Source organism: Dama dama, chromosome 25 (genome assembly GCF_033118175.1).
Source record: "Dama dama isolate Ldn47 chromosome 25, ASM3311817v1, whole genome shotgun sequence".
In the NCBI taxonomy this organism is placed as follows: Eukaryota; Metazoa; Chordata; class Mammalia; order Artiodactyla; family Cervidae; genus Dama; species Dama dama.
In genome coordinates, this window is record NC_083705.1 from 31,794,376 (window position 1) to 31,806,953 (window position 12,578).

Below are 12,578 nucleotides of genomic sequence, written 5' to 3' on the forward strand. Positions count from 1 at the left end.
CTCCGGGCCTGAAGCGGACTGGAAGGCAGGATGCAGGAGTGCGGGGGAACCGCGGCGGGTCGCCGGGCCTTCGACAGCATTTGCCCCAACAGGATGCTGGATCCGCGAGGCCGGCCCATCAGCAAGGCTGGGAAGCCGGAGAGGAAGGTGGGGCCGCGGGCCGGGGCCGGGCGGGGTCCGCACGCTCCCGGCCCCTAGGGCTGACCCGCGCTCCCTTTCTGTGCCCGGCTAGTTCGCTCCTCCGCGGAAGTTCTTTCCCGGTAGCAGCGGCTGCAGCCGGGTGTCGGTGTACCAGGATCCCCCAGACGCTGAGACCCCTGCACTGCCAGGTGAGCACGGGGGTCCCCGCTCGACCCCTCGGGTTCCCCAAGCCTGGTGGGTGGGGCGCGCGGGGCTCAAAAGAACCTCCCCCGCTGGGGTTTCGGAATCCTGGCGGCGATGCCCGCGGCGAGCCCTTGCGGGGAGGCTCAAGGTCCGCCCGGCGCGTGTCTCGGGTTCTCGCCGCGCAGCGCTCACCACCATAGACCTGCAGGACCTCGCCGACTGCTCCTCGTTTCTTGGGTCCGACCCGCCGCCTGGTGGTGACTCAGCCGCCTCACAGGTACTTCCCCTGGTGGAATCCCCTTGCCTCGCAGCCCGGAGTTCTATTTCCCGAGTTTCATTAAAGAACCGTTTGGGGAGGGGAGCACAGGAACACCTGGCTAGCAGGGAAAGACGTCCTTCAGGAATCTGAGCCGCGGGAATAGCAACTCCCTCCTCCCTCCCAGTATGTTAACGGGGGCTCCATTCTCAGAGCTGGTTTGACCAGCTCTGCACAGGGAGGGCTCCCCTGCCAGACGGGTCTCCCGTCCTCCTCCCCATCTATTCCTTGGAGCTGAGATAGAGCAACTCGGAGGTTGCGCACCGAGGGATCAGGTGGGTAGGTGGGAGCACAGTTGCGCTCTGGGCACCAGATCAGCGCGTCCTCTCTGTCCTTCCACCATGCCTTTCCCGGTCATTCATTCACTATTTTCATTCCCTGGATGTCTAAGGAGTGTGGAGATTGGGGAATAACTTCTCCATCAAGACTGGAAAAAAACGAAGAGGATTTACATTTGGAGGAAGTGGGAAGAGTGACAAAGGATTTGAAGAGATCTGACTGAAAACGTTGTTCTCTACAGAGATGGCCCTTCAGCAGTTGGGCACTTTATAAAAGTCCTTTTCACCCTCTGCAAAGGCTACTGTCATTCCCGTGGGGGAAAGAGGCATTTCCCCCAAGAAAACCTATCCTCTCACTTCCATCTCACTCCTACCACTCACCAGGGCTGAGACCAGAAGCCTGGCTCACTGATGGGATATGAAGTGCCCAGAAGGACAGGGGGTCCTAGCTAGATGGTACCTGCAGGAAGAGTGCCAGTTCCAGGTTCCTGGTGGCAGGTGCTGGGGACATGAGAGTATAGAACTCTCCAGAGGATGTGACCACCTCCTAGAACCGTGATTGGGATGATGGAACAAAGTGTCCCAGGGTCTAAGTGCCTCTAGAATTGGGCCAGAGCCCAGGGAGACTTGGGGTAGGTGGCCACTGCAGAGGCTATTTATTCTTTTGTTCTCTTAAGAGTCTGGATGCTCAGATTTTAAAAAAAAGACAATACAGGAGCATCATTCAACGACCCAGAGGGTTACATCAGTCCCTTACTCCAACGTGTTTATTTTGCAAGAGAAAAAGTAGGCTCTTGCTGAATTTTGGCTTATATATACAGAACTTAAATTTGACATCATGTTCTGTTTTAGTTTTTTTTTTCTCCCCCTGCTCTTTGTGTTGGAGAAGTGCCAGGTTTTAATTGGGAAGATAGTAACAGAGTAACCACTGAAATATCACTGAACTACCTAGGATTGTGGCACTAGTGTCAAAGAACCCACCTGCCAATGCAGGAGACGTAAGAGACTCAGGTTCAACCTCTGGGTCAGGAAGATCCCCTGGAGGAGGAAATGGCAATCCACTCCAGTATTCTTGCCTGGAGAATTCCATGGACAGAGGAGTCTGGCAAGCTACGGTCCATTGTGTCACACAGAGTCAGGCACGACTGAAGTGACTTGGCCCAGCATGCACCAAGGATTAAGCCCACAAACCAGAGCCCATGAACCGAACCGAAGTTAGCCCATGTCTCCTTCGAGTTTCAGAGAGTTTTAAGGGCAGAGCTCTTGCCAGATGGCCCAAGAGATCCAGAAGTTGCCCTGGGGAAGGCAGAGCTGGTGCAGAAGGAGATACATCTCCAGGGGAAGACTCTCCAGGGGAACCCTCTGGCCAGTGCACACTCTGGTTATATTTCTCCTTCCTGTTGGGGAAAGTGGACACAGAGAGGAAGTGCTCTAGAAGTGTTTGGGGTCCAGAATGGGCCAAGGCCTGGGATAGCACAGGAGGAAGCATTTCCTGGGCACCAGTCCCTCAGCTGGCCTCCAGTCTTCTTGTGATAAGGGCTTTTCTCTACTAAGAGGTAGACCTTTTAGCCCTTGGAAAATGCCGCATTTCTGACTCTTTCAACCAGGGAAGAATCTGTGCTTCAGGATCTGTCTGGGGCCCTCAGTCCTTCCTTTCTAAGCTCCCTTCCCTTTACAACCTCAGATCTCAATAGGTGCTGGACTTCTCCTCCCTGAAGGAAACTGATAACTTGTATATTCTTTGAAGTGCGAGTCAGATTAAGCTCTGACTTATTCTGGCCTGGAGAATTCCATGGACTGTGTAGTCCATGGGGTTGCAAAGAGCCGGACACAACTGAGTGACTTTCACTTTCACACTTCCACTTCAGCTTAAGCTTCTCTTCTCAGAAGTATCTGAATGGTTAAGATGGGCGTTTGGGAGATGAGTAAGATTAACCCAGAGGAATTTTTAAAAAATGATGATAGAACAAAAATCATTAGAACAGATATTTCTGGTGGGCGTATTGGATGCACCCCTCACATCATGCCCCTGGGGGGGACCTCTTTCCCCTTCCCCAAGCTCTTCATTGGAAGCCAGGCTTTCCTAAAAGAGAAATAAAAGCTAGAGGCAACCAGGGGTAGAGGAAAGAGGATTGAAATAGGCACCAGCAGAAGCTCCAGTTTCACTATTTCAGAGTTGGGTGCTTGGGCAACTTGATTTCTCTGAGTTCAGCTTCTTCATCAGGGGAGGAATCACTTCTCGATCTCTGCCAGCTTCCCGAACTGCTGTGAGAATTAACAGAGAAAATCAACGTAAAAGAGTTTTGTTAGCTCTGTCCGTGAATTAGGGGAATAAGAAATTTCCTGGCAGCCAACATTTTACCGTCCCCTTCCATCTCACTCACCCAGGCACATTGCAGGAACCCAGGAGAGCGTCCAGTCCACAATGTTAGACGTGCATCACCCTGGGCGGGAAAAGTCAACTCCAACTTTTTGAGAAGCAAAAGAGCAATAGGGACCACACCGGCTGCATGCTGAACAGAAGCACTTTCCACATAGCATCCTTGGTCCATCATATCTTAGCCGACCTTTTCCCTTTCTTGATGGAGACGAGTGGTTTAGTTGTGATTGAGCCTTCTCGGGTTATGTGGCCTGGAGTTACTGTTTTGGATGCCCCTGCACGCTGGCAGATCTTGGGAGCACGGACGGAGTGTTTGCACACCGTGCTCCCAGTTCTTAGAGCTGTGGCCCCTTGGCCTGTGAGAGGTAAGTCGGGGCTTGAGCTCTGCGGCCTCACTAGGAACGCGCAGGGTTGGCTGGTGGCGGGCCAATGAGGCGGTGCGGGACTGTGCCTGCTGCCCGAGGCCAGGCGCGGGGCAGCGGCGGTGAGCTGAACGCAGTTTCAACGCCCTGCAGGACCCTCGCAGTAGGGTCCCCACTTCGTGCGTCCCTCTCCCCACCATGGAGGTGCAAGCGTCCTGGATTCCGCGCCTCGGGCGGGGCTTTGATTTTCAGCTACAAGTTTCCACTGTGAACGCGTTTGCGCGTAGACCTGCCACTGAGTCCCGGAGGTTGGCTAAAGTCTAGGAAGTGTTCCAGACCCGCCAGGCTTAACATTAACTAGTTTTCACCGATGGTTTATTTCAGAGCCATTCCCTGCAAACGGCAGCGGACTTCGATCTGCAGGATTTCAGAGACACCGTGGAGAATCTCATTGCAGGCAAGTGCAGTTTCTGCAGTAAAATTAAAGTGGGGGTGTCCTCCACCCCTCAAATCTGACAAGTTTGAATTTCGTGATCCTGAAGGTGGTAAACTGTGTACTTATTACCAACTCGCCAGCAACTCATCAAAGTGTCAGGCTCTTCCATATTTAGGGGACCCCCTCCCTTTTCCTTATGGAGAAGATGAATCCTGGATCGCTATAGATGGCATTTTCTCCGTTTGCCCGTGCAACTTCTGGAAAAGAGCCCAGCCTTAAGCTGTGACAAGGCCAGGAAGAGCCTGGATGCCAGGAGTGTGCGGAGTAGTGGATTTGTGTGACTTCAGACAAGTTTGCCCTGGCCACTGTGGAGGTTCAGTGTAGATCGTCTCAACAGGCATTTATTGAGCACCTGCTGAGACTGTACGGGATATCAGGAAGGACCTGGGGATCTTAGGGATTGCAGAGTGAGGGTTGATTTATCTATAAAGAAAAATCTCTATATAAACCCTACACCCATCATGACATTTTGTCGCTGTAGTTAGCCGGGCGCAAGTCTGAGGCTGCAAACCTAGCTCCCTCTCTTCTTCTTCATCAGACTCATCCTCTTTGCTGTCACCTTCCCTGGTGGCCGGAGACTTCCCGTTCTCTCCTAGCGACGTCCTGCCGTTTGGTCCCTGTCTCTCCCCACCGCTGAGCCCGCCCAAAGTGCCCCCGCCAGAGCAATACTGGAAGGAGGTGGCTGACCAGAACCAGAGGGCGTTGGGGGACGCACTCATCGAGAATAATCAAGTAGGGACACTGGACTGGCGTTCAGGAATCCTGGGGCAGGGGCAGAGCATGGTGCTCGGGGACAAAGCAGAGGCTGCAGGCGCAGAGATGTGCCCCTTTGGCACTTTAGAACCAGTGGATCAGTCCAAGTAGCTGCTATTCCTCCACTGGCTCAGTTTACAACGTCCCTAAGTGGGAATAATCCTACCCACCAGAATTTTAATAGGGCCACCAAATATTTATTGAAGGCTATATGCCTAGTATTGCGCTTACCCATTTACTTTTCCTCACTTAATACCCACAGCCATTGAGCTAGATACTCTTACCAGCCTCACTTTGCAGATAAGGAAACTGAGGTACAAGAAGATTGAATTTCGGAGGCAGAACCTGTATCTGCCTGTTGCCCAAGTCAGTACTCCTCATCGGTATACTGAGGATTCTCCGAGAAACATTCTAAGTTGTTTGTAATAAAAACTGATTATTATTCTCACCAGTGTAAACGTTCTTGGGCCCCCAAGTTTCTGATTAGACGTGAGGATCTGGGTTCAGTTCCTGCCGAGTGTATAGAGGAGACAGCACGGGAGCCTACAGCTCAATGTTTGGGTCCCCTCCTGCAGCTGCACGCGACGCTGACCCAGAAACAGGAGGAAATCGCCTCCCTGAAGGAGCGCAATGTGCAACTGAAGGAACTCGCCAGTAGGACCCGGCACCTGGCCTCGGTGCTGGATGTAAGTGGGGCGCGGGCGTGTAGAACACTGCAGAAGTCGGAGATACTCCTGTGCACCCTCCCCCCACCCTGCTCCCAGTGTTGGGACCCGGAGAGGGTCGAGGGAAGGAGAGGACCGCTGGCAGCTTGCTGAGTCACTTGCAGGGGTCGGCCGAGTCGCGCTGTTGGAAGTTAGCCCAGGCCTCCTTCGAGCGCCAGTCAGAGGCGAGTCTGGCGGCCCCAGGGCGGCGCTCCTCCTCATCTTTTGTAGAAGCTGATGATCACCCATTCCCGGGATCCCGGGGCGGCAGCCGAGCCCTTCCTGCTCAAGGCGACGGCCAAAAGGAGCCTGGAGGAGTTGTTCAGCGCTGCGGGGCAGGATTGCGCGGAAGTGGACGCCGTTCTGAGGGAGATTTCTGAGCGCTGCGATGAAGCTCTGCAGAGCCGCGATCCCAAGAGGCTCCGGCTGCAGCCCGAGCCCCCGAGCCTGGACCGCAGGCCCGGGAACCTGCACGGCGCCTTCCCGGGGCTGCGCACAGACTGCAGCCGGAGTGCGCTGAACCTGAGCCACAGTGAGCTCGAGGAGGGCGGCTCCTTTAGCACCCCCATCCGCAGCCACAGCACCATCCGCACCCTTGCTTTCCCCCAGGGCAATGCCTTCACCATCCGGACCGCCAACGGGGGTTACAAATTCCGCTGGATCCCCAGTTGAGCTGGGATGTGGTCCTCCGAAACACTGCCTCTATGCCGATTGAAGCGCCTGGAAGCTAAACGCGGGTAGCTGAAAGCTGGTTTCTCAGAACTCCGCCTGCAGGACCGATGCCACCCTGAAACTTTTTTTTTTTTTTTTCAGGAACAAGAACGTAAAACGTTTTGATACTGATGCACTGTAAAGTTCTGTAAGATACTGTACTGTCCCTCCCCTCTTCACAGCGAAACCGCGCGCTTGTGTGTGTGTGTGTGCATATATCAGTCAATTTTAAAGTATTTATTTTTAGCAGCTTTGAATTCTGTACTTTTCAGAGCTGTAAGGGACCTAAAAACCACTTAGCTGTTTTTAATTACATAATGCCCTAGTTCCGCAGGAAGCAAAAGGAGATTCTAAGAAATTAAGTAATTTTCTACCATCAGAGGCGTCATGGAAACCTTCTTAGTGTTCTCACTACTTTTTTCAAAGATTGTAGGTCCAGAAGCCAGGTCTTTGGGTGAACCTTTAAGTACATCACTCACTTCCCTTGATCCAGGAAGAACACTGAATTTTGTTACTATTGAAACTTTTCATTGTAGCTGAAGGAATAAAACATTAGGAGAGGTTAGGATTAAGAATTTCTAATCACTTGTCTCAGGGCAAGCAATAGAACAGGAAGGTGCAGATTCTGAGTCAATGGGTTTTTGATAAAAACAGGTGCTAAACACATTTGTTTGTAATGATTATTCTTATAATTTTGTAAGATTTATGATAAATATTTATATGAATAATATAATTTTATTTGTCTGAACAGAATAACCACAGAAAAAGCAAGCTTTCTTAGTAAGAAACATTTTAAGAAAATGGCATATTCCACGTGAAAAATAATGTGTTTTAGCATGTTCTTTTTTTTTTTTTTTTTGGCAGAAACCAAGTGTGGAAATCTTGGTAAAACTGTCTGTTTGAATTCCATGGATAAAAATAGGGTACACATTCATGTTTCATATTTCTTGGCTTCATCTTCTAAGAAAAACGGAGGTGTTACATGATGCCTTCACTTTGCCTTTTGTTTATTCTCTTTTGAGTGCCATTCCTTTTCCTATTCTGTTGTGTAATTTTGTGAGTAGAGTATGTCAAGCAGTGATTTGTCCCCACCTCCACAGTTCTCATCACGAGGGCTACTTCTTGTCTTTGGGGGGCTCAGCCTGGGCAAGTTTCCAACCCTGTTACACCACATAGCTGGTTCTGCCACCGGAATGCTATTCTGAATGGAGTGATCGGGTAACAGGTGAGCTGGGCGGGGTGGCAGAACCTGCTTCTCCTGTTTACCCTGTGTGCTGTTATCTGCATTGAAATGGCCATTTGGAAAACAGACAAAAAAGTGATAGAGCACATTTCCTCATACTTCGTCTAACAGATGGACTCAAAAAAATATACTGGATGGTTCAGAATTCTTTTTATCAGCTTAAATATGAAGTCACTGCAGTTCAGCATCAGAGGAAACAGAAAACAAAAACAAAACCCTTTAACTTGTTTCGAGAAACAGTCATCTTGTTAAAAGTTCTTTTCCTCTCCAGTCCTCAATTAGTATTTTCATAATGCATTAGCTTCAGTGACAGAAAAGTTAAAAAACTATATGTATTTTTCTACTTGTCTTATGCCTGGAATTTAAAAAATTATAAGACTTATCAAGAATGCTGTGTGGTGGTTGGTGGTTTGGGGTCCTTCCCTGAGCTGAATGAGCCCACAAACCAGAGCTTCCTTGACCTGGTGATTTCCTTGCTTCTTTGGGATGTTAACCACTCCATGACTGAGTGCTTATATGAGCAATGAAGGGATCTGTGCCCACTAATATATGTCCTTATGTTCCTTCCATGGTATGAATTCTTAGTACTGCTTGTTGCTGGTTTAGTAGAAAACATCAGTGAGAACAACTTTGAACCAAATCTTAGCCATTTTCTCCATGATTCTTTGAGCTTATATTCAGCTGTGTGATCTAGCCTAGTTCATGAAGACAGGTTAGCTTGAAATTATCACAATAATTTCTTCATTTCAAATAGGACCAGACACCATTCAAGATGTTGGGGAGTCAATCATGAACAAAACCATGTCCTTGTTATACAGAAAATAAAGCAGGGTTTAGGGCTAGGATGTGACTGGAATCATTATTTTAGATAACATGGTTGGACTGCTTCTCGAACAGATTCTATAGCAGCACAATCAGTTTAAAAAAAGAGGCACACACATTTTAGCTAAATTATTTTTAAGGAAATGACTTCATATTTGCAACAGTTAGATGTTGTTGTAAAGTAGTGGTTCTTAAACTGTAGCATGTATCAGAATCAGCTATGCTGCTGCACGCCAAGTCTCTTCAGTCCTGTCCGACTCTTTGCGACCCTATGGACTGTAGCCCACCAGGCTCCTCTGTCCTTGGGATTTCCAAGGCAAGAACACTGGAGTAGGTTTCTATTCCCTTTTCCACAGAATCACCTACAGAGCTTATTAAAACCCAGCTTGCTGGGCCCTCCCCAGAGTTTCTGATTCAGTGAGTCTGGGTAAAGTCTCAGAATGTCAATTTCTTACACGTTGCTAGATGATGTTGATGCTTGGATCTAGGGCCACCTTTGAGACCACTGTTGTAAAGAAATTTTTTAAAGATCACTTTCAAAAAGATTAAAACAAACAAAAATCAGCTGACTTGATGGCATGCAAATAATTCTTGTGATTTAGGATTAAGTTTTTGATAGTAAAAATCTTATGTTACATTAAAAAAGGGCTATATTTCAAAAAGTTGGAAGTGACAATAATGTACTTTGAAAGATGATGTTAAGTAACACAGAAGGTAGCTTCAGTGATGAATTGAATACCTTGAATGAAGGACTTGATGTTGAAAATAAGCATGAAGTGTCTGAATAAAATTATTTATGAAATGTGTTAAAGAAGCTCAATTCAACTGACCCTTAAACGTGGGCAGTGGGATTAGGACCGAGTCCTAATTCTTCTAATTAACTCAAAGTTCATGTAGAAGAATAATATCTAACACTTCCAGTTGAAGGATTATAATGTCATTAATTTATAACATTAACTAATTATATTTTTGTGTCTATATTTAACCTAAAGGAGAACTAGATAGTACAATGATATTTAAATAATTTAAAATTATTTGGAGTAATGATATGACCAATAAGGAATTAATATCCAATGTATATAAACATCTCATATAACTCAACATCAAAAAAACAAGCAACCTGATTAAAAAATGGGTAGGAATGTATTATGTTACTTCTATGGTAATAAAATAAGAAATTAGGAAGAAAAAAATGAGCAAAAGAACTGAATATATTGTGCATTTTCCAAAGAGGAAATGTAGACAGCCAATATGAACATTAAAAGATGCTTAATATCACTAATCAATAGAGAAATGGAAATCAGAACCATAATGAGATATTACCTCATACCTCTCAGAATGGCTATCATCAAAAAGAACACAAATAACACATTTGGGAGGATGTGGAGAAAAGAGAATCCTTGTGTTCTGTTAGTGGGAATGTAAATTGGTACAATCACTATGGAAACCCCTGGAGAAGGAAATGGCAACCCACTCCGGTATTCTTGCCTGGAGAATTCCTCGGACAGAGGAGCCAGGTGGGCTATAGTCCTTGGGGTCACAAAGAGTCAGACACAACTGAGTGACCCACACACTATGGAAACCAGTATGGAAATTTCTCAGAAACTACAAATAGAACTACCATATGACCCAGCCACTCTTGAATATGCTTCTAAAACAAACCCCAAAACACTAACTCAAAAAGATATATGCACCCTAATTTTCATAGCAGCATTATTTACAATTGCCAAGACATGGAAACAACCTAAGTGTTGGATAAAGAAAATGTGAGAGTATGTATACAACGGAATACTCAGTTGTGTCTGACTCTTTGCAACCCCATGGACTGTAGCCCACCAGGCTCCTCTGTCCATGGAATTCTCCAGGCAAGAATACTGGAGTGGGTTGCCATTTCCTTCTCTAGGAGATCTTCCCAACCCAGGGATTGAACCCAGGTCTTTTGCATTACAGACAGTTTCTTTACCATCTGAGCCACTAGGGAAGCCCCTAATGGAATACTACTCAGCCATTAAAAAGAATAAAGTTTTGCCATCTGCAATAGCAGATGGACTTGGAGGGCATTATGCTAAGTGAAACAGGTCAGACAGAGAAAGACAAATATTGTATGCTATTACTTACGTGTGGAATCTAAAAAACACAACAAACTAGTGAATACAACAATAAAGAAGCAGACTCACAGATACAGAGACAAACTAGTAGGAGAGAGGGAATATAGAGGTGGGGGGAGAGGGAGCTACAAACTATTAGGTGTAAGACAGCCTCAAGGATTATACAACACTGAGAATAAAGTCAATATTTTGTAATAATTGAAAATGGAAAGTAACTTTGAAAAATCGTATAAAAATAGTTGAAAAAACAAGAGACTAAATTTCAGTAATAAAGATTCAAATGCATAAAAATAGTTTATGTGCAAGCCAAAATGTTCACTTAACAAAAGAAAATCAATATACCTTGCAGTTCACACTGATTTTCACTGTTTAAAATTTAAAGCAACATGTGAAAATTCCAACTGGTCACTTAACATGACATAATTGAAATAAGTTACATTTCTTTGCTTGCTCACTGTGCCAGCATTGTTCAGTTTTAATCTCCTGTTTAAATGCAACAAAATGATATATCACAGGAATGAGTGACATGAACTCTGACTAACACAAGCTCACAGAACCTAAAATATGAGGACCTTTCTCTCTCAAAGACAAGTAGCTAAGCCCCTGTTTGTTGAGGACTGACTGTATAATGGGGATTTTCCCAATTAACTATCAATGTTTATAAGAGAATAAGAAATAAAAGTGTGTTGATTTGAAGCTTCCATCTATAGTGTTAAAATTCAACAATGATAATAGATTGTAGAACTTAGACCAACCAACAAAAGCTTTTTTCAGATAGGAATATTTTATCCCATTTATTTAGAAGTACTCATCCCACATAATAGACAATTTACATAATAGACTTATAATTGGTTTTGTTTTGTTAAAGTCTCCAGACAATGTATCTTCTTAGTCCTGGCACTTCGAGTAGACAGACTACTCCCATGACCTTTAGTATGCTATAGGAAAAATGGCATTCCATTTAATCAGTTATTCATGAAAAAATTTATTTGAATTAAAACATAAGAAGAATCATTGGCTGGATGATTCTGTAGGTCACATGACTGAATCTAAATGTCAATCTTACTGTCTCCTCCTTAAAATAGATGCTGTGGGCTGAAATCTGTGTCATAAGTGATAAGCATGATGTCTCGGTTTCAGCATAGGGTTTTATGGGACAGGACAAAATTAGGGACTTGAAGCAATCTATATGTGGAAAACACAAACAGATTTCCCCCAATTATTTCTTCCTCCTCCCGTCTCCCTGTTCTCCTTCTCATCTCTGCATCTAACAGAAAGGGCACCAGTACTCTAATGTCTGCAGCAGACGGTTGAGATATGAATGGAGGTAATCACATTTGGGTTTTAAGATAAGGGTTTGTTTTTCCACACATAATCAGGTGAGACAGGAGTTGCTAACATCTGCTAATGATGCTGTCAACAAACCAGACTTTATGGTTTATGCTCCACTAATTTATTAGACATTTGTCTTCATGTTTGATGTTTCATGATCACAAGATTGTTGCTGTAGCTCCAGGCATCTTGTCTGTATTAAAGATAAAAAGAAAGGAGGGGTAGAAAGCTTCACGGGTTGCTTCTGTCTCTTTGTTTAAGGAAGCAAAAAAGCGTTTCCCAGGAAATTCCCAGGTGGGTGTTCACTCGAGTCTCAAAATCAGACTTGAGGTACACAGTTACCCCAACTTGCAAGGGAGGCTGGGGAATCTAGTTTCTCATTCTCCTAGCCACTATAGTGACAGGTAGGCAAGAGAGAAAGGAGTTGGGAAAAGCTCTTACACTATCTAACAGGATCTGTCACAGAGGTTTAGTTGGTGGCAGTAATGTAGAGAAACCTGAAGAGAAGAGACAGCAGAAGTGTGTCCCTTAGACCCTGGCACCAGAGTTTGGGCTCCCTAGCAGGGAGTGAGGTGGGCTTCCATCCTCAGAGAGGGCCCAGGAGAGTTGGCCTTCCTTTGGGGACCTGGGAGCCTGAAAGGGAAGGAAGCACTTGGAGGGCTGCTACAGCTAGAGCCCGAGACCTGGGTATGCGATGAGTCTTTAAGTGTGGGAGTCTCTGGGAATAAGATGAAAGAAATGATTGGTAC

The 12,578-nt window shown here is 46.1% G+C and overlaps 1 protein-coding gene across 1 annotated transcript; it reads left to right on the top strand.

The window, feature by feature from the left end:
• The first annotated feature begins 30 nt into the window (after window positions 1-30).
• On the top strand, window positions 31-6,285 carry MCIDAS (multiciliate differentiation and DNA synthesis associated cell cycle protein). The gene is made up of 7 exons (XM_061129425.1): window positions 31-147; window positions 233-329; window positions 510-601; window positions 4,045-4,117; window positions 4,695-4,888; window positions 5,485-5,595; window positions 5,845-6,285. Exons 1-7 carry the CDS (start codon window positions 31-33, stop codon window positions 6,283-6,285), a joined length of 1,125 nt encoding a protein of 374 aa, XP_060985408.1.
• Window positions 6,286-12,578: the final 6,293 nt, after the last annotated feature.